This window comes from Solanum verrucosum, unplaced genomic scaffold (assembly GCF_900185275.1).
Source record: "Solanum verrucosum unplaced genomic scaffold, falcon-dt-bn FXZP01000278.1, whole genome shotgun sequence".
In the NCBI taxonomy this organism is placed as follows: domain Eukaryota; kingdom Viridiplantae; phylum Streptophyta; class Magnoliopsida; order Solanales; family Solanaceae; genus Solanum; species Solanum verrucosum.
This window is the reverse complement of record NW_026020332.1, coordinates 6782231-6809337: the sequence shown is the minus strand read 5'-3', so window position 1 is coordinate 6809337 and position 27107 is coordinate 6782231. Positions and strand designations below refer to the sequence as shown.

The following is a 27107-nucleotide window of genomic DNA, read 5'->3' as shown; positions in this document are numbered from 1 at the left end:
ATGTTCTTCAATTGCAATTTCTTATTTTAAAAAAATAAACGTGTGCCTGTTAATTTTCGTAAGAAAATTAAACATTTGCGAATGAACATAAAAATTTTCACACAATAATATTATTTTTTGAGATTTCTCTGTATTTTTACATGAAATTAAATTGACGAAAGTTCTTTGATTTTCTTTCTTAAACATTCAATTAAATTAAATAACACTACTTATTTTTTTTTCTTATCATCTAGGCTATCCAAATTTAACGGAAATACTCACTTTTAATTTTTAATATAAATCAATACGAATAACAAAAACCCATCTTCAATACGAATAAAAAAAGACTCCTGTTCATTGCTAATAACACTACCAAAAAATGTTAAAACTCGACTGACTTTGTTAGGTTGTCGGTGATTTTTAAGAAAGAAAACCAACACAATTTCATCGGTTATTTTTCACACAAAAATACGTAACACTCTTAAAAGAAATTATTATTTTTTAAAAAGAAATATTTTTTTGTTAATTTTTAATTTTTTTAACTAAAATTAATTGACACATGTCGATTTAAAATAAGAAGTTGCAATTGAAGAATATATATAAAAATAAAGAAATCATTAAAATAGTATTTCGTGTTAAAATGGTATATAAAAAAATGGAGTTTAAGGGTTAAAATGAAATAAGGCTAAGATAAAGTGTCAAAATGAAAAATACGAACAAGTTAAAGGGATTGTATAGGTGTTTGGCCTAAAATTAGTTATCAAACTATGCTTATGGCAAAATACCTTCATGCTTGTCTAATTAAAAAATATTCTTTCCATTCCATCTAATTTTTTAACAAATAATATAACTTAGATTGCCTTACGCTCCAACATATCTTATCTCGTCTATTTAATTAGTTTCTTGGTTTCCCAATTATATCAAGTACTAGGTAAATATAACACCAACGTATGTTGAGTGCTAATTAACTTTTATCCTCTTCAGAAAACAGTTAGTAATTAGTGTTCTCGTTAAGGTGGGAGTGGCCTAGCTCCATGGTCGACAAGATATGAGGAAGGCGACACTGAAATGTGAAGAGAAGATGCATAGATATTTAAATGAAGAGGTGTAAGAGATTGACTATAGTGGTTATAAGAAAACGTAGAGGTAGACCACAAAGATTTCGGACAGAACATAGCACATATACATGTAACTTATCGAGAACATGCATGACAGGAAGATATGGGATTCGGCTCTTCTCCATTTCCTCAAGTACATATTTAGATGAGTGACACTTGTCTAATATAATTTTTAACGGTCAAGATTATATTAATTTAACAAGCATCCTAACTATGATTAAAATATTAAATTTGCAAACCACTTTTTAATTATAATATGCAATATCAATCTCCCCACATATTTTGATACGCATTAATTCCAATTTGTAAATTTTACATCGATAAAACAAATTCAAATTTGTTAATATGTTAAAAAAAAGTAACTATTTAATAGCATCGAATTTATATTTACTATCACGGTACTTTCCTTCCTTTTTTTTTTTCTTTCTTTCATATATTCTCCATCTTAGCTAAATTAAATTAAATGGAAGAGAATGAATGTAAATACTGTCACGGATAATTTCAATACTCTTGTTTACTTTTATAAGTCAATTAAAAATTAGAACTATTATTTCACTTTCAAGAGTTACTTCCCTCATATGTTTTCTTCAATTCAATTTTCAGACTAATTTTAAAATCAATTTCCTAAAATTTATGATCGCAAAACGTTTTTCTTATTTATACTGGTTTAGGGAGGGGGTGGGGGTGTAGGAAAGTTTACTAATGAAATTTATAAATTGAAATTAATGAGTATCAAAATATGTGAGAAGATTGAGAGCCCGTTTGGATCGGCTTAAAAAAATAGCTTTTAAATAAATAAAAAAAATCAAACTTAAATAAATTTAATCAAAAAAATAAATAAATAGGGGGAGACTTACTTTTGGTTTTTAACTTATTTTAAGTTATTTTTAATCTTGTCAAACAATTCCTAATTTAATTTAAGTTATTTTTTTGACTTATTTTAAGTTATTTTTATATTCGTCAAACACTTTCAGAAATCAAAAACTTACCAAAAGTAGGTTTGACCAACTTTTAAATCAATCCAAACACCCTCTTATATTGCATACTATAATTAAAAAATGGTTTCCAAATTTAGTATTTTAATCCTAGTTAAGATGCTTGTTAAATTAATTTAATCTTGACCTTTAAAAATTATATTAGGCAAGTGTTATCCATCTAAATGTATATTTGAGAAAATTGAGAGAAAGTGTAATGGAGATGAGCCAAATCCGAAGATATGTCTGTCACGAATATTGGGTAGAATATTAGTAAGTAGTCGAGCATTGTCTAATTCCCTTATTTTCTATAGCTACTATATTATTGGTTTTTTTTTGCTTCGGAACTAGAATGATTTTATTTATTAAATAGTAGGTTCATCCATATAAAAAGGAACTGATCTAAGCGATACAATTCCATTCGCATCTCTTTCGAGAGCTTTTGATATAAAAGAAAGAGATGCTTCAAAAACAAATAACTTGTTCATAGACATATTTGGATCCATAGTCTTCCTTCTATATTCCGCTAATATATATGTTATCTTACTCTTCAATTTTAGCATTACTCGTTATTTCCGTTGTCTTCTAATTGTTTCGGACATGGATTCTTTTCTATCTTCATAATAGATATAAATAATCGTATATAATATATACCACCCTATTCAAACTCTAGAGGAAATTACACTAGATGAAGCAGTCTCTATACATCAAAGGTAGAGAGAGACCTGTGATTCTCTTATATAATAATTAATGAAAGCATTACCGATTAACACAACTAAAAATAAGTCGATCATGTGCTTAGTTTATCGCACACTATAAACAAAAATAATTTTTAACGGTAATAAGTCTACATATTAATAAAGTGTACTGCTAAAGTCTTTATTGATATTAGTTATTTGTCATTGAATCCAATATCGTTATAGGTTTTAGGGCCATTTACAAAAGAGTGTTAATTGCTACTAAAAATATATACTAATTATTTTGCGATAATTAAGCTATTGTCATTAATTAATTAACACTCAAATATAGTGATAGGGAAATAACATCATTCACACTCATGTTAAACTTATATTGAATGTATATTAATCTCCCTATATATCCTTTTTAAATTGTTGTATACTATAAATTACGTTTTGCCACAACTAACAAACAAGCAGTTAATTACTTTTTCTTTTGTCCAAACACACTCAATTAAAGCTCTAGAGGTGAGTAAATCAAATTTAATGTTCGTTCCATCAATTTTCACTTTATACTATCGTGTTTGACTGGAATACATGTTTGAGAAAGATTTGATGCATACCAAAAGCATCTAGATTAATTTTCCTGTAGTAGGTGACTAGTAGCCCTAGACATTTTTATGATCATTATAAAATATGTCCGTAAAAATTTGATATAAAGTTCAAAATTAATTTAAAATGTCATATAAATTACGATAGAGTGGATCATATACATTGTACATGTCTGTGGTCATGGAATCTAAAGTGGCCTTTTGCACGTGTAATTTGTACTCTATTTTATTAATCAGAGATTGGTCAAAATCAATGTGTCCTTATATGTCTTGGTCCCAAAAGAAAAAAAAGAAGGAAGAGAATACTAACTTGCTATAATTGTATAACTTGTAACAATAGAATTTATTCACTTGTTGTACGTTTTGAATTCTTTAGTAGTAAAAATCAGCAATGCATTCATACAAGAGGTGGTGAATGGACGGATTGGATCAAATTTGGAAAAATTGAAAATGAGTTGAATAAGAAATGATCAAAACTTAATTCATTTTTATTTTATGTGTTAAAAGTTAAGTTATTCCTAATAATTTTAAGATAAGATTATTAAAAAATATGTTGTATAGATTGAGATAGAAAGAGTAGTAATTTTTTCCTGTTATTGTATTCATCAATATTTCTCTGTCCCAACACCGTATGTTCATGAACACAAGGATTCTCCACTCCTTTTTTCTAAAATTATTAATGAAATATACATTATTTTGAAATGACTTTTTAGTTATCTTGTGATAAGATATCGTCTTTTCGAATTGAAAACATGTTTGATGTGCTCGGTTGATTATTGACGATCTCACAAAATTGCAATTTAAGTAAATTATCAAATATTGAAGTCATCTTTTACGGAATCGATCATTCTCAATCAATTTTAATAAATATCATGAGATGCTTAGAATGTATCATCACCTCATGAATATCCTAATAATAATTTACCAATTACATTCATCACTAAACACGTCAACAATAAACAAATAAATAAAGCTTTCTCATTTCCAAATGTATCTACACAATAATTTTGCCGTCCAGAAAGAGCAACATCTTCCTCCGTCTCATTTATGTAACAATCTTTTTTTAGTCCGTTTCAAAAAAAAATATCATTTTAATATAATTAGAAATAATATAGATTTAAAATATATTTTTTATCCTTAATGAATTGATTTTCAATCACACAAATATCTCAGATTATTTTAGATCACAAATTTTAAAAATCTTTTTTTCTTAAACATCGATGTCAAGTCAAATGATGTTACGTAAAATAGACTGTGGGAGCATTAATCAACCATATAGTCATATTCCTTTCAACTCTCTTTTCATAAAAATAATAATTTCATTCTTTACGTTTTCCTTTTGCGTGGGTCAATTTACTACTGTCGCCACTTACAAACAAAAAATTAAATTAAAGCATCTATACAAAAAGACCACTGTCAAGTCCTTGTCTTCCTTCTCTTCATTTTATTTAAGATGAACACTAGATTTTTTTTTCCTTACATTCAATAATTAGAATTTAATTCGTTATTTTTTACGGTAATATAAGACGTGAAGTCGATAAAAAATAAACGTTCAACCTTAATACAAATAAAAACTAAAATTTAAAAGGTGAGAATTGTCCATGTAACAAGATAAATAATCATCTAATATCGCAATATACGGAATAGGGAGTTATAAAAGTCAACATTTCAATTTTCAAAAATTTAGAGTTTTTCTTCTTCTAAAGATATATAATTGATTAAGAGAGACATAAAAGGAAAATTTTGAAGTGAGAAAAGTTTGTTCCATTTTGAGTATGAAAAATAAAAACATATGGTAGAATATAGTATCATAAATAACTCAATTTAGCAAAAAAAAAAAAAGAAGGAAGTTATTGAATTGCTTTTCTTGATTGTGAATAGTGAATTGAATGACAATTTGACACGTACCCACGTGCTATAGCCCCACATTCAATCAACTCAAAAACTTAGATCAAACTGCCACATATGCAAGTGAAAATTTTGAAAAAAAAATGTCACACATGTTTGGGGTTGGTGTGAAATCTACCATAATTCAAAATAATCAGGCTCCAACGTGAAAAATGAAACGGTCCTTTTAAGTTTTAAGTATATCTTTTTAAAAAGTTTCAATTCTTTGAATTTATCAAACTTAAGCATTTTTTGGTCATAATTAAATATTTAATAAATTTGGATTGTTAAATTTAATGAGAATGGTGACAAAATAAAATGCAATAGAAACTCACATTTAAAGGTGCAATATTTGATGATATTTTCTATTTGGCGGAATGACCTGAAAGACCCTTATACTTGACTCCGTTTGTCACCTAGACCCTTTTACTCACGACTTTGCCAACTGAACACTTAAAGTTATTAAAACACACTATTTTAAACCCCTTTGACCGTTGACTAAGCTTATGTGGTGTTTTTTTGCTGAATCAGATCAAGAGAGTGGTTACACACGTTTAAAAGCAAGTGAAGACAATTGTTTAATTATTTTTTAAAAAAGAATTAAAAGAAAAATATAACAATTAAATTTTTTTTTAAAAAAAACCTTTTCCAATATGATGTACGTTTCTTCTTCTTCCTCCTCATAATTTCACCCAACCCCCACTATCACCACACACACATCTTCTTCAATCTCTTCCAATACTCTTACCCACAATTCTTTCTCTTCTCATATGCTACCTATCATTTGAGAGTTCTATAATGATTGAGAAAAATATATTTATTTAGATTTGGGTAAAAGAGAGGGGAGAAAAAGAGGTTCTAAATTGTGAAATAGATGCGGATTTTAGATGGGGCTTTGAAAGACATGTTTGAGATTCTTTCTAAATGTAAGGCAATTTTATTCAGAGCATTTTTGAAGAGTTTTCTATAATAACTCATTTTTGGTCTCCTTCTCCTCTTTCTCTCATCCTCCATTTGAGTCACTTTATTTCTCATCACCATTAAAATAGCAAAATTTATAATAAAAAACATAACAAAGCTTTGCTTATCTCTAATTCCGCTTCAACGTAAAAAATTCACTAGGAAAGAAAAAAAATGAATGATTAATAGCAAAATAGATGGAAAATATGGGAAGAGAAGAAAAAATGGAAGGAAATCAAGAAAGAAAGGATTTTGGAGATTAGTTTGAGATTTCTTTTTAAAAAATATTATTTGTAATAAAAAAATGATGTGGCAATATATTTCTGATGTGGATAGTGAGGTATTATCCACATCAGCGCGATTGGGAGACACACATGATCAGAGGGGTTTAAAATACTGTGTTTTAATAACTTTAAGTGTTCAATTGGCAAAATCGTGAGTAGAAGGGTCCAGGTGACAAACGGAGTCAAGTATAAGAGTTTCTCAGGTCATTCCGTCTTTCTATGTACAATGGAATTTAAGAAGGTATAGTTTCTACTACTTCTAGTCTAATTTTAGAGTAATTTCCCTGGATAGTCACCCATGTATGGGAAATTACCTAGGAATATCACTTATGTTTGTTTTAGGACCACAATATCACCCAACTTTACCTCTTTTCCTTAAAATATACTTGACACAAAAAGACATTATCTCTCTCCTAATAGGATGCCATGTCACATTATTCTTTTTTTATTATTAACATTTTTAAAAAAAAAAATTAGACAAACCATATTACCTAGTAAAAAAAAATTACATAGCCCAAAAATTTCTACCCTAGTTCTGGGGGATTAAGCTGTAAATCCAAATATGAGCTCCTCCGATTCTTCAAGAAAATATGTGGCTTCCTCCGGTTTTTCAAGCGAGATAATGTTTTTATATGGGCACTAATGGGCAATGACACCTTTTTGTTGAGTCCGGAGCCAAAATGACAATTTTTTTTCTTTAAAAAACAAAAACGACACATCAAAAAAATTTAACCAAAAGGGTAAAATCGCTCTTGACAGAGCGATTTTGTTCTGACAAAAATTGACGCCATTCCGCTAAAAGAAATAAAAATCGTTGCAAAAAAATATTTTTCTTTAAAATCGCTGCTATATAGCAGCGATTTTGTTTAAGAAATTTTTTTTAAAAAGTTTTGAAGTTAAATCGCTGCTATAGCAGCGATTTTGTTTAAGAAATTAAATTTTTTTAAAAATATCCTACCCTTGCAAAGAATTTAATAAAAATTAAAAAAAAATTAAAACTGAAGCCAACGATTTTCATAAAAAGCCTTTTTTAAAAAAATCTTTACCCTTTCAGCGATTTAAATGAAAATTTAAAAAAAAAATTAAAACTGAAAACCGCTGCCTCGGCAGTGATTTTTTCTTTAAAAAACTTGTTTTTTTTAAATGGCTGCCGTCGGAAATTTATGTAATTTAAAACTTGTTCTTTATGTTTTTTTTTTAATTCCTTAACAAAAATAGTTTTCTTGTTTTTATAAAAACGCTGCTATAGCAGCGATTTTAAAGAAATAATGATTTTTTTTTTTGAGGCAGCGATTTTCATTTATTTTAACATAACGGCGTCAATTTTTGTTAGAAGAAAATTGCTCCGTCAGGAGCGATTTTACCCTTTTGAGTAATTTTTTTTTGATATGCCGTTTTTGTTTTTTGACGGAAAAAAATAACCCTTTTGACTTCAGACTCCCTTTTTGTTGATATTTTAATTAATTAGAGTAATAAGGTAACCATATTGTCAAACTACAAATGATATAATGTTTTTAAAGAATTAAAAAAAAATGTTAACAATAAAAAAGGAATTAAGAAAATGTTAATAATAAAAAAGGAATAATGTGACATGGCATCCTATTAGGAGAGAGATAATGTTTTTTTTTTGTGTCAAGTATATTTTGAGAAAAAGAGGTAAAGTTGGGTGATATTGTGGTCCTAAAACAAACATAAGTGATATTCCTAGGTAGTTTCTCAAACATGGGTAACTGTCCAGGGAAATTACTCTCTATTTTTAGTGTGTGAAGTAAATTTTGGTTGAAATTATTTTCCACATATTGAGCCAAGTTTTATAAGCAGAGTTTGTTAAATATATGATTAAAATTAGACAAATTTAAAGAATTATGAATATTTAAGAATAACTTAAGGGGCTATTTTTGACACAATCTTTAACATACATGATCATTTTTGTTATAATCCAAAAATCTATGTGTGAGAAAATGACAAAAAATAGTCTTATGTTTTGAGGTAAGTTCAAAAATGGTTCTTTAAATATACTCCTTTGCAGGTTTGGTCATTTAAGTTTGTCGAAAGTAACATTTTTTTATCATCGTATAATATTTAACAAACTATAATAGTTAGACTATGTGAAAAAAGGTAATTGTGAACATCAAGAAAGTTTCATTAAATCCCAATCAGTATATCAAAAAGTCTTTTTAGATTTAATTTGGATCAATTTCAAAGAAAAAAACGTATTGGTGAATTTTTTACACTACATATTATGGTAATCACCATACTTTGGCCACAAATTCATACGTATCGCCAAAATTCAAAAACAAATATTGACGAATATCACCAAAATTCAAAAATAAATATTGAAGAATTATCATAGTTTATTGTTAATAATCTTGACTAGAAACTTATGTTGATCGTCAGGATTTTGATTAAATTTTTTGATGAATCATCATAAGTTATCCTTATTACTTTTAGGAGCTTTCTTACAATTTCTAATATGATAATTATCTTTTCAAGACTTGTTATAAGTTATAACAAAATCGAAATTTAAACTATAGACATCCAAAATTCTATTTGACAAATCATCGATTTCTTGTTACCTTTGGGCCACTTAAGGGCCCGTAATTGCAAGAGTTGAAGGACCCCCCGTATCATACCTACAATCATGCACACTTCACATGAATGGTTTTCGATTAGAAATTCTAATAAATTATTCCAACAATTTCAAGGAACATGCTTTCGATTTCTAGAGTGAATCTATCTTTTCAAAAACTATTCTTAATGAAATTATATTCAAACTATAGCATCCAAAAATAATTTGTTTGCGTTAATCATGCACATCACATGAATGGTGGAAAATTTTGGAATGGTACCCTTTTCTTCTTAAATATCTTGCCATTTTTGGTTTTACTTTTTCTTCTTTATTCAAACACTATAAAAATGCTTTAAAACATTTAAAATAAGTCAATTCAAATATACTTGCTCTTAGTAATTTGAAAAACAAGAGAAGCAATTGACTATAGTAACATATTAAATGATAATTGGTAAAATTCTTTACAATATGAGTGTTTATTAGTGGGATAAGGTAGAAGTATCTCTCTAGACTATGACCGAAATCCGAGAGACACACTTAAACTTTACTAGGGTTCTATTACCCCCTAAACTAATTTGAAATGGAATAAATACACCACAAACGCTGACATGGCACACTCTCTTGAAGGCAAGTGATGTGTGCACAAATTGGACACATGTCATTTCTTTATTGATAACTTTATAATTAGTTAGTACACATTTTTATTGATATTAAAACTTATATATATTTAATTATTTTTATTTCTTACTTTGTAAAATATTTATTTTAATTTATTTTCACTTTAAACTTTTTTTAAAATTTATTTATTAGCTTTTCACTTTCAAATATTTTAAAAAAATTATGTGTATTTTTTTTTAAAAATAATTTAAAAGTGTCCTTTAATTTTAATGTTTTAATTTTTTTTTTTATGTTTTATTTGATTTTCTTCACTTATTTGATATTTGTTCAAAATTAACTTATTTTAAATACAAGACATTTGGAATTAAATTTGAAATCAAATCAAAATGAAAGACAAAGAATATAAAAATCAATAGAAAAATAAAAGAGAAAAAACAACGAATGTAGGTAAAAAAAAGTTTCGTTACAAGGTAAAAAAATGTGTATTAACTTAATTTAAATACAAGATAAAGAAAATAGGAATATTTTTTTTTAAAAAAAATAAAAATTTAATTTTTGTAAAAAAAATTAAGAAAAAATTTAATATATTTTTTCTTTTTTTAAAAAAAATAAAATATTTTTTAATTAAAAAAAAATATAAAATAAAATATTTACACACGTGGGGGCGAGTGTGTACAAACACAACCAACTTGGGTGGTTGAAGGTGTCACGTCAGCACAAAAGATGCACAAAAATACAAAAAAAATGAGTTAAAGAGTAATAGAATCTTAGTTAAGTTTAGGTGTGTCTCAGAGATTCCGATCATAGTCTAGGAATACTTATGTCTTATCCCTTTATTGGTTAAAAAATCCAATGCAAAATGGTAAGCAGAATTCAGAAATTATAGGAGCTAGGAGGAATCGATTCAATTTTGCCAGTGGGCAGTAGGGTTTGCACCTTACAAGACAACTGGCGTGATAAAATAAATTAACTAATCCCTCCATCTCAATTTATAAGATACTGTCTAACTTAGCATAAAGTTAAAATAATAATAATAATGATACATTTTTGACATTTATATGACTATACATCATTTCAGTAACACTAAAAGAGGAATTTTAACTATTTTAAGATAACATTATTTTAAAACTAACTAAAAAGAAAAATGTGTCACAGTCACACTTAGATTGGACAGCTTTCATCAATTAGGCTGGGGACAACAACCAACAATGGCGTACTGGCGTATCGAAGAAAAATCTTATCTGTACAAACCAGGCTTTCATTTTTAGAGAAATGATAATATAATTCAATGAATTTTCTCTTCTTTAGAATAGCTTATACTCCCTACCCTAGTACTTTTTAATAAAGTTGGTGATATTGTGAAGTAGTACATAGTTTTTTGATAGTGATATTGTGTACTAATTGAATAATTTTGTATCCTCAATATGCTAACTAGCTGGCAAGTTTTATCAAAGGGAGATGTTTCACCAGTTTAAGGATTACAATTCAATTATTACAAGTATGAGATTCATAGAATAGGGAATTTTGAGAATCACTTTACACCTCTCAGTTTCTTCATCCGTTTTGGAATAATGATTTTGAGTTTTTATGGCTTCTTCAGGTTTTAGATTTTCTATTATTAGTTGTTGCTATGCAGAGTTCGATTTCGATGGCCTCTCAGACTAGTTTCTGAAATGTATTTCTCAGAAGTTACAAATCAATAATACTGTGATTAAAAACAAAAGTTCATATGAAATATATAACATGCATCTATTGATTTGATATAAAAAGAGATGAGTACATTTTTACAGGTTGAGTTTTTTTTTCACAAATCCCCACTTTGTATTGGGTTTAAGATCTTTTTTTCCTTTCTATGTGGATAAATAAAAGTCTTATTACGACCACCCCACTTTAATCCATAACCCAAGTATTATGTGGCATATATAAGGCTTATTTGGTCTTATTTTCAAAAACACAAGAGAGAAAAATCAAGAGAATTTCGTTTTAGAGATTGATAGAAAAAGAGAAAAATCTCGTTTTTGCTACACTGGAAATTTTCTGCTCAGGCAGTCCGCTTCAGACAGAGTTTGTCGCTTCGTTAACCGTTGGATCGTGATCAAATTTGAACTGGGAGTTCTAAGCATCTGGTTCTTAAAATTCAACGGTGGAGATCGGATTTGGTGGACTGTAGCTTCTGATTTTGGGGCGTGAACAGTAGCGCGTTTTTGGGTGAAATCTCTTCTTTAATTCTCTAGTTTTGAATTTTTGATGCAATCTTGTTTTGTTGTTGCTCGTTGTTTGGCGCTTGTTTTGTGGCCAATTTTGAAGAACAATTTTGTAACTCTTGGTGTTTTTAGTGGAGCTTTTTGGTCCTGTGATTTTTTACTCTTCACATCGAAAGGTTTTCCACGTAAATTGTTGTGTCTTGTGTGATTGGGTTATTCTTATCTTGTTGCTTTAGTTTGATTGATATACTTGCTGTCCATTCCTCATATTGCTTGATTTGGTTCGTCTTCTCTTGGTTCAAATTGAAAGGGAAAGTTTAGATTTGGATATTATTCCGCTGCTATCCTGTCTGGCATTCTTGTTAGTGCCTTGCCTTTCCCAACACTTTGATGTGTAAAAGAATTGTCATATATGATATGAATTGGAGAATAAATATTGATCATCAACTTGAGAAAATGCACTACTCCATAATGTTACCTGATCATATATTTTGAGCTTAATAAACATTTTCTTACATCTCTTTTTTATCAAATAAAAGTAAACCCTTCCATACATGAAGTTTCATATAAACTATCTCAAAATTGAAGTTTCAAATACACATCGACTAGTGTTTATTCTGCTGGTCCTCTTATAATGTCACTTCTTCCATTCATTGGAGAGACGACAGCGAGAATAACCAATCCACCCAAAACAACAATCAAGACACCCAAACAGTTCACTAGCAATGCCTCGGTGGAGTAGCGTGAGATTATATGGCTTGCTTGAAGGAATGTAGCTTTCTCTAAGAAGCCAGTAGCACAGGTAGCAATAGCAAGGGCATATATATAGATGCCAAAAAAGACATGCCATGGTATAAGAGTCGCTCTGCTGTTCCTTGAACCACCTGGATACCAGAAAGTTGCAAAACCAACAGCCCACTGTCCAGAAGTTGTTGAAAAACTAAATTATGCACAATTACATATAGTAATAAGGACGCTGCAAAAGAACAGGAAAAGGGATACAACAAAAGAGTAGCATAGGAGCATTAAAGAGAAGTACCTGGACACCAAATAGAAAAAGGCAAAATAAGCCCAACCATGAGTGAAGACTGTAAAAGTTGTCGATTCCTTTGTCATTATGAAACTTCCAAGCAGCCCATAGACCAATTAGACTCAAAAAGAAAGCCAAGAACTGCAGGACAAGATGAACTGATTTCCGGAAGCTTTTTGTTCCTGAGACTGTCTTGTACGCCAGCATTGCTGCAGCAATCCACACCAAATTTGGAGATTAACATAATCCACGACACAAGAGATACATAAGCTATGCTGAATTATTCTGATTAGGATGCAAGAACTGAAAATGTAACTCAAATTTATGTGAACACCTTATTTTTGACGTTTTTAATTACTCCCAAAAAAGTATAATGTTTCTCTTATTTCCGCATCTTTTAGTTTACCCTTTTATTTTATTTTATTTTTCTTTTCTTATTTATGCATTTTTTAAGAGTATTTTTATATATATTAAATTTAAAATGTGCCAAAAAGACTCAATTGTAGTTTAATTGGGCCAATTTGGATCCAATTCCGCCAACCCAATCAAACTCAACCTGGTCTAGTAAACTGTGGCTCAAAACTACATAGTTTTGGTTAAATGGGTAGAACTCAATCTCATCCCTCTATCCTCTTTTGATCCAATGACCCTCATTTGACATCTCTATCAAGCAGAAAACATCTCAAAAATCGTATTTTTGACCTCCATTATTCTCCGTCTTCTTCCTTCTCCTCCTCTCTTTCTCCCCACCACCAGCCACCTTAAAAAAAACCTTCAAGCTTCAATGTTTGCAAAAAGGGGTGTGACAACTCTAACGACTTCGCTAGGAAACCTAACTAGAATTCGAGCTTGTTTATTGATTTTTTTTTTTTTTTTTTTTTTTTGATGACAAGGAAAACCCGCAGCCGCTACCCTTTGGGTGTGCACAGGGTAAAACCCCCGCTCCTATGCAATAGCCCGCAAACCACATAGGAGAGGTAACCCGCACTAGGCAAGCCCGGTGCAACGAGCTCGACCCAGAAGCAAACCCCTTGCTTTTGTTGGCAAAGGGTTTCGAACTTGAGACCTCCAACATAGAAGTCCCAAACCCAAACCACTGGGCCACCCTTCGGGTTTTTATTGATTTATATTTGACTTTACTAGTTACTTGGATACATATTGTGTTTATTGCCTGATATGGTCTAAGTTGCTTTTTACAGCTTTGATATTGTGTGATTGTATATAGCAATTGTCTTCTCTCGCACACCATCCTGAGACTCTTAACGCATTCACCACTATTTATTGTGTGTGAAGACACGCTCTACAAAAAAAAAATTGCCGGTTATGTTCTAGTCTCAGAATTTAAGTCACACATGCTAAGTGGGGTTGGACCACCAGTGAAACCGAAAAAGTGATGCTACCAGTAAGCTGACCATCCCGAGCTCAAGTTGTTCGCTCGGGTAGGACGATGTAGGTACTTTTCCATTTAGGATGTTAAAGATAGCGAAACAAGCCATAAGCAATGATTATCCCAAGTAGGCTATGTTTTGTTTGCGTCATGTGCATTTGACCTAGTGGGACTCGACACTCTTTCCTTTTTGAACTGCTCATTATGTTCTTTGAACTCAGCCTGTTGGCGGTGCATGGTCTCGTTGGTGGTAAACAAGACCCTTTTCAACCGGAGAATCTCAGGATTTTGTTCACTCTTAGTCTGTCGAGCCAAACTAATCCTGCTTTCCAATTACTCCTCCAATTGGACTATCTTTTCCTCAACCTGCCTCAAATCTCCTTCCACTTCTTGAAGAGTCAAATGAAAATCCTTTCTCAATTGAATCTAGACTTGTTGTTGGGCTATGGTAGCTCTGGCGTGCTCCAACTCTGTTTTAATCGTTCTATAATTTGTTGGTCTCTTATGTTCTTGTTGGATTCTTCAGGGACTTCTCTGGATAATAAAAGCGTCATGAAACCATGAGAGGTACTTAGGGACCATCCCCTTTCCAATATCCTACTCTACCACCATTTCTCCTAACTCAAAAATTATGCTCACATGCCAATTTTTTCAATATTTCATCGTTGTCAAAAAGAAAGCATGGGGGAGTGTCATACATAAATCATCTCGTGTTTTCCTCCGGAGGGACTTCTTAGAGTCGACCCAGTTGGCGCATTACTCGAAGTGGGGCATAAGGTTGGACACCTCGGAGTCCAATCAATACAAGAAACGAACTATGTGAGGACATGCAAATGACTTCTTTTGCTAGGAACTAGTAGTAATTCCAGATAATCTAATCAACAATCAATGCAAAGTTCTTTTTTCTCCTAGACTTTGGATCCCTTCTGGAAGACCACATTCCTCGACCCTTCCTTTGTGACTCGGAATAAAATTGAACCAGTCAACAGTGAATTTTGGTGCAAGTCTGATGATAGAAGTGTTCCAAAAACAATATTTGTAATATAAGATATTGCACCCTTCAAAGTAGGAAGCACTCTTTTTACACTGTGTCAATGCACAAAACATGTCTCCTAGAAAAACAATAAGCCTAAGGGTGGGGTTATCCATTGTTGTTAATGCCCTAACTACTCCACACAGACAAATATCAATATGTTCATCCCGTACTGGAAAAACAATAAGCCAAAAAAATGCAACCATGAAAGCAAAGAGCCTATGACTCTCCATTTTTCTGGATCCCCATTATTACTAAGTTGAACATGATACTTTTCTAATCCTTCATTTCTGACCATACCTCTTAAACAAAAAATTTAGAGAAATCCATTTGTTTCTCAAACTCTATTTCTTCATTTGATTGATTTTCAAATAGTCCGGAAACTTGTTTCTATCAATCTTTTTAGGGACAATAGGTCTTTTGTTATGGAAATCAGAGCCCCGAAGACTAGATCCCATCCCCATAAAGCCTGCAATTTCTTCCAGAGTTAGGGTCAGTTCACATTTTCACAATCCAAGAAACGGAACACATTATTCTTATAATCCCATAAATGAATCAATGCCTCAAACACATCTCTTCTAGGGTCGATTTCCTACATGTGCACTAGATGCCCCAAATGACCTTCTATCTTTTCCATAGTCCTCCATGTTTCTCCATCATTGCCACAGAAGGAGTTAAGTTGGTGAACAAGATTCTCCAAGAAGTCGATGTAAACGAAAATATTGATAGAAACAATCACTACAAATAATAAAGAGCAAGCTGGTGATGATTTTTCTGTCATATTGTTTATTTATTGGGTGTATACTTACTTTGAAGTGTGTATGTGTGTGTGTGTGTGTATATATATATATTTATTTATTTCTTCTAAAGAAGAGAAGTGCTCAGTAGATTAAGAATGGATAGAGAGATTTTCCTCAGCTATTATCAGATTAACGAGATTATTCAGTAACCTCATCATCGCACCTCTTTCTTAATCAAATTAGGCAACACTTCTAAGTATATATATATATATATATTATAAAAGAAACAAGTATAGATAATTTTCCATGGTGTGAGATGGTGGAGTTGAAAGGAAGTAATGGATATATTCTCTTTTCTTTTGTCATTTTTCATCTTAAGGATGAAAGGTTATTAACAATTACATTTCTCACATTTAAATTCTTTTTTCGTTGCCTTTCTTGCTCACAAAGCTAAGGAGAAAACAGAAAACCATTTACATTCATCTAGCAATATATGGATGAAACAACAATACACGAGAATTCTATCAATGACTTGTGACAAAGTAGCTCTTTGAAATGAGTCATTATGCATAAGATTTTTAGCTATACAGCAAAAAAAAGTGGCATGGTAGAGAGCCATTTAGTCTCTATTTATATCCTCTCCTTATATATAGCATATGGCTTTTAAGTACACTCAACAACAATGATTAAAATTAATGTGACTGATAGTCTTAATCAATTTTATAATAAGGTAGTTTGACTTATAGTCTTAATATTTACCTTCACCATTTAGAAGGACAAGGCCGATTACCATTAAAACAGGATGAACCTGCATGAGACAACATGGAAAGCACAAATAAGATAGAGTTTGCTTCAGTCTCCGAAAGGCTCTGAAACTTGAATCATAGTACAACAAAGGAAAAGTAAGAAATAGATCTCGATACTTATTAGTAGCAGATATTTGTGGTAGAAAATGCAAAAAATTAGAAATGATGGGATTGAATTTTCTTGTTAGGCATATCCTACACGAAATGAGTCATCCTAAGTATCTTCCTCAAACATGACGCAAATCAAGTTCACCAACTGGGAGAAGCATCAATTACAAGAGCTATCACTAAAGCATCATTTGCTGCCCAGTCCCTTTAAAGGAAAAATGTGGTAAAGATAAGAGAACCGCTCATGATATAGCAGTTTCCCCAACGAAGGACCACAAGTATATAAAGCAACCTTGATCCCAATATGGAAATTCAAATGACCGTCATCACAATAATCACTTTCTATCCATAATCCAATACTTTTGAGCTGTGTGATAACTGATCAATCCATCAAATACACCCTCATTCCCAAACTAGACGGGATCAACAATATGAATCCACACTATCAACAGTATATTCTATTCAGGCCAATTCATCCAATACCCAATAATTTGTCTACGAATAGGAAAATGTAATAGGGCAATCATCACAAGCAATGTTAAGCTACAAAAACAATCTGATCTCCATTGGAAAGTTCAAGACATGCTAAACCATAGAGGGATCCGGGCTCTTGAAGTCCATGGGTGTCCCATACCACTACAATACACTTATCTCTAATATTTTGGCTATATCTGGATAGATTGAGCTGAAACAGCAACCACTGCAGTTGGACAGAAAACTCACGTTCGCACCAAAACAATTAGTGCATGATATGTGTTTTTTACTGCAAATCAATATCTTAAGTTGCCATTATTGCTCAGTGCAAACACGGTGCGGGGTAAACAAAATTAGGCGAAACAGGAAAATTGAAGGAAGCTTACGTTAAAGATGAGAGCTTTGTTGTCAGAGATGAGTGCTAAACCTCCTCTGTAATGGACATTCCAAATCAACACCAACGCTGCCACCGCAATTCCGATTACTCTCACCAATAGGAAAATCGGAAACCTCACCACCGGCACCGCCATTGATAAATCCTCAAAATTAGTTGCCTCCTCAATAATGCGAAATCTGTAGCTAGTTCAAATAATGTGATGATCGTCGGATTGGCAGAGCTAGGGTTTTAGATTTGCCCAGTTCTAGATCTCTTCTTAATTAAAGTCCACAATTAGGATGGAAATGTACTTTAACCTCATTTGACTTTCACAGGGAAGACAGTTCCCACGACATCCACGTCAGCTCCACATTGATTTTTTATTTTTTTTTTGGTACAAATTGAATAATATTGGGGAAATGCTGAATAATCTATTGGATTAATTGCTTTATGGCAAGGGTGTGTAATTTTATTTATATATAAAATATTTTCGATAAGAGAGATCTTGTTTTTTTGTTTTTTTTTTATCAATTGATGTTGTTGTTTTCTTTAATAGTTTGTGTTTCCTTTGATTAGATCTCGCAATATGGAGTCCGTTTGGATTAGTTGATAGTAAAAAACTAATAATAAGTAAGTATTACATTTTGATTTCTTAGGTTTGCGATATGAAGCCAATACAAATTATGTCTCCTATTTTTATTTATTTATGAATAATTATTATTCCATCCATTCATCTTTACTGGTTCACTATACTAAAAATAGTTATCCAATAATATTTGTCTAGTTTAGAAAATCAAGAGATAATTTATTATTTTGTGTCTATTTTATCCTTGTTATTAAATACTATTCAATATCCATACATTTCTCAAAGCATTAAATTTAATATATTCAAAGGATAATATAGTAACATTATTGTTATTATTTATTGTTTCTTAAAGTGTGCACCGATTCAAAAGTGAACAACTATTGTTGAGGACTGAGGAGTATCAAACTTTCATTATTTAGCAAGTAAATATTTACAAAACCAACTGATTTTAAACTCAATCTGTTGCTCACATGAAATTCCAAAACAACTCCAATACATATAATCTTAACTAGAGTAAGGATAAGGATATAGAAAGTCACTTGTAAGGATGGTTACCCTCCTCTCCATATCCTATTAGATATCCAGAATTTCAACTTCCCATATGTTGGAAGGCACACTCTACTCCATCAGACCAAAGATTTCTTGGTGATTTCATTTATGCTTGGCCAGGTAAAGCTTCTACAGAATTAGATTTCAAATATCACTGATTTAATCAATTGTACTGTGCCAGCATAAGATAGTTTTTTGTTAGTAGTGGTTGTCACTCCACTATTTTCAGTTTCTTGAGGCAGATCTTCAAAATGACTCATAGTTGAACACAAATAATTTAAAACTGAGAGATGGCTCGATCGATTATTTGTACAATGTCATGCAATAGCAATTTGAATATATACAGTGTCACATTAAGACATTATGAACACAAGAGGGATGGATAGCAACGAGAAAATGATCAAAATGGTCCTTAATGTATGGATTTGATTCCATTTGGTCCTTAATATATGAACTTGATGGAAATGGTCCTTTATGTATCATAAATTGTGATCAATTTGGTCCTTAACCCTAAAATTAATATATTTTTATTTTTTTGCCGTCAAAATACACGGAATATGTAAAAGATGCGCTCGTTCAAGGCTTTCCTTCCCCTGTTTCCAAAGATTTCAAAAAGGCACATCAATTTTTTTTAACCAAAAGGGCAAAATCGCTCCTGACGGAGCGATTTTTTTCTGATAAAATTGACGCCATTACTCCTTTAAAAAACATAAAAATCGCTGTCGGTCCAAATTTTTTTTTCTTTTTTCTTTAAAATCGCTGTTGTGATTATTTTTTTTAACAACGCTGCCCCAGCAGCGTTTAAAAAATAGAAATAGCTGCTATAGCAGCCATTTTCTTAAAAAAAATTAATTAAAAATTCCCGAGGTGAGGACTGCTTAAAAAAATAATGGGAAATCGCTCCACGTGTAGCGATTTTAGTTTAATTTTTTTTTTAAATAATCGCTGCCAAGGCAGCGATTTCAGTAAGAATTTTTATTATTATTTTCCAATTGATGCTAGCAATCAAAAAGTATACAGTAAAAAATTATAAAGTAACTCAATTGGGAAATTTTTTCTACTAAAATCGCTGCCATGGCAGTGATTTTCCATTATTTTTTTAAGCAGTCCTCGCCTCGGGAATTTTTAATAAAAAAATTTTTAAAAGCTGCTGGGGCAGCGTTGTTAAAAAAATTTTCACAGCAACGATTTTAAAGAAAAAAGAAAAAAAATTGTATGTGCCCTTTTGGAATTTTTGGAAACAAGGGAAGGAAATTCTTGAACGAGCGCATCTTTTACATATTCCGCGTATTTTGATGGCAAAAAAAAATATATATTAATTTTAGAGTTAAGGACCAAATTGATCACAATTTATGATACATAAAGGACCATTTCCATCAAGTTCATATATTAAGGACCAAATGGAATCAAAGCCCATACATTAAGGACCATTTTGATCATTTCCCCGGATAGCAACAGCTTCCAGGGTACAATAATTGAAGATTAGCAACAGCTTTATTTCAACATCATGTAGGACCTAGAATGAACTAGGAGGGATAAAACAATATGCTGCAGAGTTAGGTGACCATCAAATGCTGCAGTCTTAGAAAGGGCTGATCCTGCGAGCTAACTTTATTAAGATTTCTGGAGCAAGCCGCTTTCTTGGAGGTGCCATAGCATCCTTAGCAAGAGCTTCTTTGTCGTTAGCATGTATATATGCTACTATATAGTCAAAAAGGTCATCTTTACCACCTCTTAGAGGATCCTGCAGTTCAAGATCAATTAATTTTCAGCAAGACACTGAAATTTCATCTTTTCCCTAATGATTTCAGAAAAATACTACCACGATAAGTAGACTACATAAAAATGAACGAAGAGTGTGCATACATGAAGGAATAAATCCAGGTGAGTTTTTCCATCATACAAAATCAATTCAGCTTGAACTCCCACTCTGTGAAGTGTATCTACAAATGCTTTGCTGCAGAGTACGAACAAGTTCAACATGTTATTATACAAGATCGCACTCAAATGCGATAACCATTCTTTATGTAATCCATTAAAGTAAAAGTGGTGGGTCATCATTGCCCTTCAGAAGGAGTTCAGACCTTGAATCATATGGAATGGAGCTATCTGAAGAACCGTGTAATAGGATAATGTGAGGCAGCAAATGGACAGCAGCTTTAGAGCTCCAATCTTGTACCATAATTTCAGGAGAGAATTTTTGCAATGACTCCTCCCCTTCCATTATACTGTAGATGACAAGTTAAAATCTGACTTCACAGAAAGGTAGGTGTGGCAACATAAGCTAACTAAGGGTTTGTTTAGCATGAAGGAAAATATTTTTTTGGAAAATGTTTTTTTTTGGGAAATAAGTGAGTTTCTTATTTATTTTCTTATTCGTTACATAAGCAAAAGATATTTATCCTCAAGGCATTTGTATATAATCTTAGATAATACTATGGGAGGGTGCGTAGGGTAGGGGTGTGGGTGTGAGGTGGTTGGTATGGCGGTGAAGATGGAGTATGGTGGAGGGTTGGGAAGACACAATCAATGTGGAATATCACTTGTGAAGCTTGTTTTTTCTACTTCCACTAGGGAAGTCATTTTCCTCATTTATAAGGAATTTGTTTTCCTAGAGAAAATGTATATCCAAAAAATTTGGCCAATCGAACATGAGAAAATTGAAAATGTTCTCCTCCATACCGGACACCCCTAAACTTTTGCTTGTTACGTGAGATAATGCTGTTAGCGTATAATTACCTCAAGAAAATTGAGCGATATAACCCTCTATTATTGAAATGGTCAACTAAATTGGGCAAATTATACCTGTCAAATCAAACAATGGAACACCAATTAGAAAGAAATCTATCATAAATAAAATAATAGAAGAGCATACCAACTGAAGGAAAATAAGACATAAAATGCACACAATTCTTTGGTGAAGCATTTGCAACACTAAAAGAATGCTGCGGGGAAAAAGAAGGATACAGAAACATGGTATAAGGGAAGCAGCAGAAGTTTAGGGAAAGAAAAGGAAAAAGAAGAAAATCTAATTCCTTTTATTTGATTTTGATCATGTGAATTGCAACTATCCAGATCGAAAATAATAACCAATAATAACTTTGCTATGAAACTGGCCACTTACGCGCCCGACAAACCAAAAAAAGCTTTTATTTGGGAGGTGCTCCAAGAAACAGTTTCTCCTCTAGATTCTTTGATCGCCTGCTTCACAAGAACACAAGAAGAGATATGTGCACCAGCAGATTGACCCGTGAGATAAATCCTGGAAAATACAGACGGCATGACAGAGTTGAAAATATCAAGTCTTTGATAAGTAAAGAAAGGCTACTTAGGAACTGTCCAGTTTTTCTACTTCATATTTTTCTGCTCTAGTTTGTATAATGAATAACTAGACAGTCCGTCAAGTCATCTGAGTCTAGAAGAACTGCTATCCAATGTCCTTCACATCCATAAATAAGAATTACGAAGTGTTGTACAATCTAGAGCTGAAAATAATCTCAATCATCCTTTTTAGTGATCTGGGCACGCTTATTCAATTCTGCTCTAAATGCAAATCAGGGGAACAATATTAAACCTATTTGGATCACCACCATAATCAGCGATGCTGCTGCAAACAAATGAGATTCCCTGAGACACATCTTCCACCATATCTCCTATTGTTCCCTGTGGAAAGTTTCTGCAACCAAAGAGTCCATTATGCATCTCGAATGTGGACAAGAAAAGTGTGATAGTGTGATGGCACTGCTGACCAAAGAAAATGGGAGGCAGGGAAAGTAGTAATTGATGCAGTGTATATCATACTATATAATGATGTTTTGACCCCGTCAATATCTTTTTGGAAAAAAATATTATTTTTTCATGTAGTGATACTAAAGGTTAACGCAGAGCCTTAAAGATAAAAGTGGGGCCTGTCCCATATATCAATGCATAACAGATCAACTAAGATTGCCTTGTGGAGAGTGAATATGTTAAGCAGAATTGTGTTCTATTGATTCACTATAAAAATCATGTCTTGGTTCCCCTTCTATCTAACAAATCATCCAGGAGAACCAGTAATATAAAACACATTACATGCAGCATGAAAGTGGACGACAACCTGTAGTTTAAGAATTCAATCAGTTACCTGTAATCGATGCATGCCACTATAATGTCATGTTCTGATAATTGCTTTCCTAACAGAGAACCCCAGGCCTTGTACCTGCATGAGTATGTGGGACTTCAGCATCAATGTTATATTCAGATAAGCACATCATCCATCCAATCCAGGATTGAACATGTCATGAATAAAGTAGAACTAATTAGGGATATATAAGTGCTAGAATCTATTCAGAAGGACCTGAGCATAACCAATTTTGCTTTTAGTTCCAGTTATTGATCTCATGTGTGTTATTATGGAGATGTGCCTGTGAGGCTAATAAATCATTGTTCGGAGGTAACTCAGTCATGCAACATGTTTGAATCTTTGTCAAGGCAGAAAATCTGAGGAGAAGGAAGTTCTTATTGTTGACGTTTGTTTGTGCAACGAGAGAGGAGAAAGACCACTTTATATAAGCATCTTAATGTTGCTACTCTAAACCTCATATTTAATGTTTCTGGAAGTCATGCAGAACATGTCCCCATACAGTAAAGGAGCTCTTTAGTGCTTCTATACATTTCATGAGTAATGTTAGATTTGTAATCGGATGAAACTCCATGAGTTCTTGATGGGGTTGAAATTTCAGTGTCAATAACTCAAAACCTTTATTTGATTGGGTATATTTGACCCCGACAGGAATTTTAATGGGTAATTCTTTCATCTAAATCAAGAAAGGGGAAGTTGCAAAAAAGGTGTTTATCTACCAGAGCCCAGGTTTTATTCCAGTTTAGGATACAGACTATCCTTGGAGGCTTCCAGCACTTCACAGATTTGTTCTATCTTGTGGATGCCATCCTAACATGCATCCACCTAACTTTCTACTGAAAACATGATTGAGATATCTCACCAAACACACACGCTAGATTCCCAATATTTTTTGTCTTCAGAAATCATCACTAGTAGCTTCATGAGAACTACAATAGCTTGAGAAGGCAAAAGACTGCTGGAATCTATTTAAAAAATTGATAATTCTGGAATTTGGAAACCATAATCAACTGCCTGCTTATCCCAGGCTGTAGATAGTAGTAGAAGAGATCTGAGATCATTATACACAATTGACAATGTTTCATACTTCTCCTGTTGTCCATACATAAATTATATCCATGCTAAGGAAAGAAACTTGACTATTTATGGGGTTAAAACAGAGCATCTCGAATCTACTACTACCTCGTCCATTGAGTATAACAGAGTAAATGATGGTATAGCAATGAACATCGAGATGATACTAGGAAATAAGGTCCAAAGAATCTCGATAGTAGTTCCATGAACAATCCTTTGCAGGATTGGATTTTTTTATAGTGGAAATGCCATAAAGCGCGACCCGAGATCCATGATATGAAAACCAAAAACAGAATAACAAAGAAAACTTGTAATTTGATGCTATTATCATTGTTTTGTAATTAGTCGATAGGGTCACTCAGATACACAAAATTTACAAAGCTGATATGAATGCATCACCAGGGATAATTTCCCTAGAGGAAATAATATAGGAAAACATTCTCTTTAAGTCTTATGTTGTTCAAGTGCAAGAGTGGCTACAGCAGTCTTAGTAAGTTAGGAATACTCTTTATCAATTTCATGAAGAGAGCAGAAACCTAATATCCTATAAACAAAGTTAATGATAGTTCATAGCACCAGAGAGGTAATTAATGATACAAAAAAGATTACACACTAGAGGAATTTAAGGTTTAGAATGATAGAAAGAAGAAGTATCTAGATTTCTTACTCACCCAATAATCCATGCTCCACCTGTTACAAATACCACAACTGGCTTTGGGCTGTCTATCTTTGCTGGTAGATATAAGTCCAACCTGAAACATAATGTCAGTTTGAGTCGACCTAAGAAAGTAGGTCAAGGAGAAAAGAAGACCAAATGACATACCTATTCCTCGGCTGATCACCATAGACAACACTTCGCCGGACCAGTGGTGAAAAGAAATAATAAAATGCAACTGTCACAATTGACAGAACAAGTTAAATTTGATCCCGTTGTCACAGTTAAAAGACATATATAGTTGCCAAATAAAAGAATAAAAAATGCACATGTCTCTGTCAGAGGTGGTCCTAGGTAAATGTGACACATAAAATGACTACAAAGACATCCCTCTCCATGCTAACCATCCTCCAACACCCCACCCCCACCCTAATGAGAAAATGTGCCACAACAAAAATATTTTGTCACATGAAATGTTCAGTAGCTATTTGCTTCTAGTGGGAAATGGTGACAGTATAATCCCAACAAGAATGCATCATCCAATTTCCTGATTTTAGTTTTGTTGTTTGAAGAACTATACTAGAAAAGTGACTTTGCCAGACATGTGAATGAGAAATATTAGGGAGTTCATTTATAGCGGCAATAGGCATTACTATTTATACCCAGCTTTCTAACTCTTTAAGAAGATAGTCATAACACTATTCCATAACAAAGAACGCATTAGCTGTTTTACTGATTCTGGTTCTTCTTATGGAAGAATTATATTAGAAGCAAACCTATATGAATGGTTAAAGGACATATTGCTTAGCTTTAATACGAGTGTTGTACACCAGAGAAGGTATCGTCAATTCATCATTCTTTCAATATGAATGGATTGGAAAAGAGCATTTTTTTATACTCACCTTGGATAAAACCAGGCATAAGTAGCATTGCATATAAGGCAAGACCCAAAAATCTTGTAATCCATCGATAACCTAGCCTGAATAAAGGAAGTAATAAGAAACCATATCTTGTTGATAATTCCTCTATATCTTGTTCAGTCGCAACTAAATAGTTTCTTTGTTCTTGAGTAGGTTTAAAAAAACATGTTTGTTACAACAAAATTATGTATGGTATAATTATAACAACAACAACATACCCAAAATAATCCCATGGGTGGTGTCTGAGGAGGGTAGCATGTACGCAAAACTTACCTCTACCTTTGTAGGGTAGAGAGACTGTCTCCGATAGAGCCTTAGCTCAAAGGAAAAGTTTTGAAGCAGGGTTGCAAGAAAAAATATAACAGTGAAATATCAACAGACAAAGCAAATGAAGCAACAAATAGTAATACACAATGAAGAATAAGAAAAAAACTACACACTACTACTAAGGTTCGTACCCTCCCTTTCCAATATGACGTGTGACACAATTTGGCCACCGACTAACCTTCTACTCCTAATCATCTACCTCTATAGCTAAGATCAAGCATGGTATAATCAGAAACTGGAAATCTCGAAGAAGGTTCTGGAAATTCTACAAGTATAATTTCATAAACTTGACTACAGTGAGAAATTCCAAATCCAACTAATGCTCATCATTCATATACCGGTTAATATAAATGATTCAAATTAAAGCTAACAAAGTAATTGTGTACGAAAAAACAACATTTATAGCATCACTATCATCCTAATTCCAATTTCTTCTCCGATATAACCTAGGAAAATGAATCCTCTGTATCCATTTGAGCATGTTTAAAAAATAAAACTTTATAACAGTAAAATTCCAAATCAGAGCAAGTTACCCGAGACAACTAAGAAGCTTGAAACTTAATCGAGTAATCAAATAGGTCTCAGCAGCAGCGTGTCCAATTTCACGGCTAAAGGATCCTTGATTATAGATAATTGGAGGCGTGGACTTAGTTTTGCTCGATGGTTTTCTCCTCCGCTGGTAATTATTATATGGAATTGAAGGCAAAGTTGGTAAAGTAGAAACCCTAGCTAGTAAGTGAGCAGTATCCCCTTGATTCTCCATATCCGCGCCGAAAGCATGCAAAATCCCGACGAGAAAGGGGAGATCTCAAATTTTACTCAAAAAGTGAGAAGATGATTCTAGGTGAGCCGGAGAAGGTGAACTTTGGCGGGATATATAACCCTTTAATTATACTCATAAAAATTCAGTTTGACACATCATATTCACTGGCTAACGGTTATAAGACTGCAGACACACACTCTACTTTCCCCTGTATCCATTACTGCCACTATCCGCGCGCATTTATTTCTTTATTATATTTTATTATAAAGGGTAAAATA

At 32.3% G+C, this 27107-nt stretch overlaps 3 protein-coding genes and 1 non-coding gene across 4 annotated transcripts in view; all 4 read right to left on the bottom strand.

Moving 5' to 3' along the window:
• Window positions 1-27107, bottom strand: part of LOC125836613 (protein FLX-like 2) — a 167233-nt gene that overhangs the window by 61599 nt on the left and 78527 nt on the right. The gene's annotated exons all lie outside the window — the stretch shown is intronic.
• Window positions 12346-18184, bottom strand: LOC125836620 (transmembrane ascorbate ferrireductase 2). Its single transcript, XM_049515813.1, has 4 exons — window positions 17846-18184; window positions 16831-16879; window positions 12921-13120; window positions 12346-12799 (listed from the first exon to the last, which is right to left on the bottom strand). The coding sequence occupies exons 1-4, from the start codon at window positions 17987-17989 to the stop codon at window positions 12494-12496; spliced, it is 699 nt and encodes a 232-aa protein (XP_049371770.1). The 5' UTR covers window positions 17990-18184; the 3' UTR covers window positions 12346-12493.
• LOC125836790 (small nucleolar RNA U30) lies at window positions 16211-16293 on the bottom strand. Its single transcript, XR_007443482.1, has one exon. It is a non-coding gene; the product is annotated as a small nucleolar RNA U30 (small nucleolar RNA).
• On the bottom strand, window positions 20531-27059 carry LOC125836616 (probable isoprenylcysteine alpha-carbonyl methylesterase ICMEL2). Its single transcript, XM_049515808.1, has 11 exons — window positions 26600-27059; window positions 25722-25798; window positions 24988-25057; window positions 24836-24916; window positions 23094-23168; window positions 22545-22646; window positions 22095-22232; window positions 21710-21775; window positions 21055-21198; window positions 20837-20927; window positions 20531-20714 (listed from the first exon to the last, which is right to left on the bottom strand). The coding sequence occupies exons 1-11, from the start codon at window positions 26827-26829 to the stop codon at window positions 20553-20555; spliced, it is 1236 nt and encodes a 411-aa protein (XP_049371765.1). The 5' UTR covers window positions 26830-27059; the 3' UTR covers window positions 20531-20552.

Coding starts and splice junctions, on each gene's coding strand:
- LOC125836620 (XM_049515813.1), bottom strand. CDS start 17,989: ATGGCGGTGCCGGTGGTGAGGTTTCCGATTTTCCTATTGGTGAGAGTA. Junction 16,880..17,845: donor ACAAAGCTCTCATCTTTAAC/GTAAGCTTCCTT, acceptor TGTCTCATGCAG/GTTCATCCTGTTTTAATGGT. Junction 13,121..16,830: donor TGTCCTTCTAAATGGTGAAG/GTAAATATTAAG, acceptor GGATTGCTGCAG/CAATGCTGGCGTACAAGACA.
- LOC125836616 (XM_049515808.1), bottom strand. CDS start 26,829: ATGGAGAATCAAGGGGATACTGCTCACTTACTAGCTAGGGTTTCTACT. Junction 22,233..22,544: donor TATGGTGGTGATCCAAATAG/GTTTAATATTGT, acceptor TGTATTTTCCAG/GATTTATCTCACGGGTCAAT. Junction 20,928..21,054: donor TCCATTCCATATGATTCAAG/GTCTGAACTCCT, acceptor CGTACTCTGCAG/CAAAGCATTTGTAGATACAC.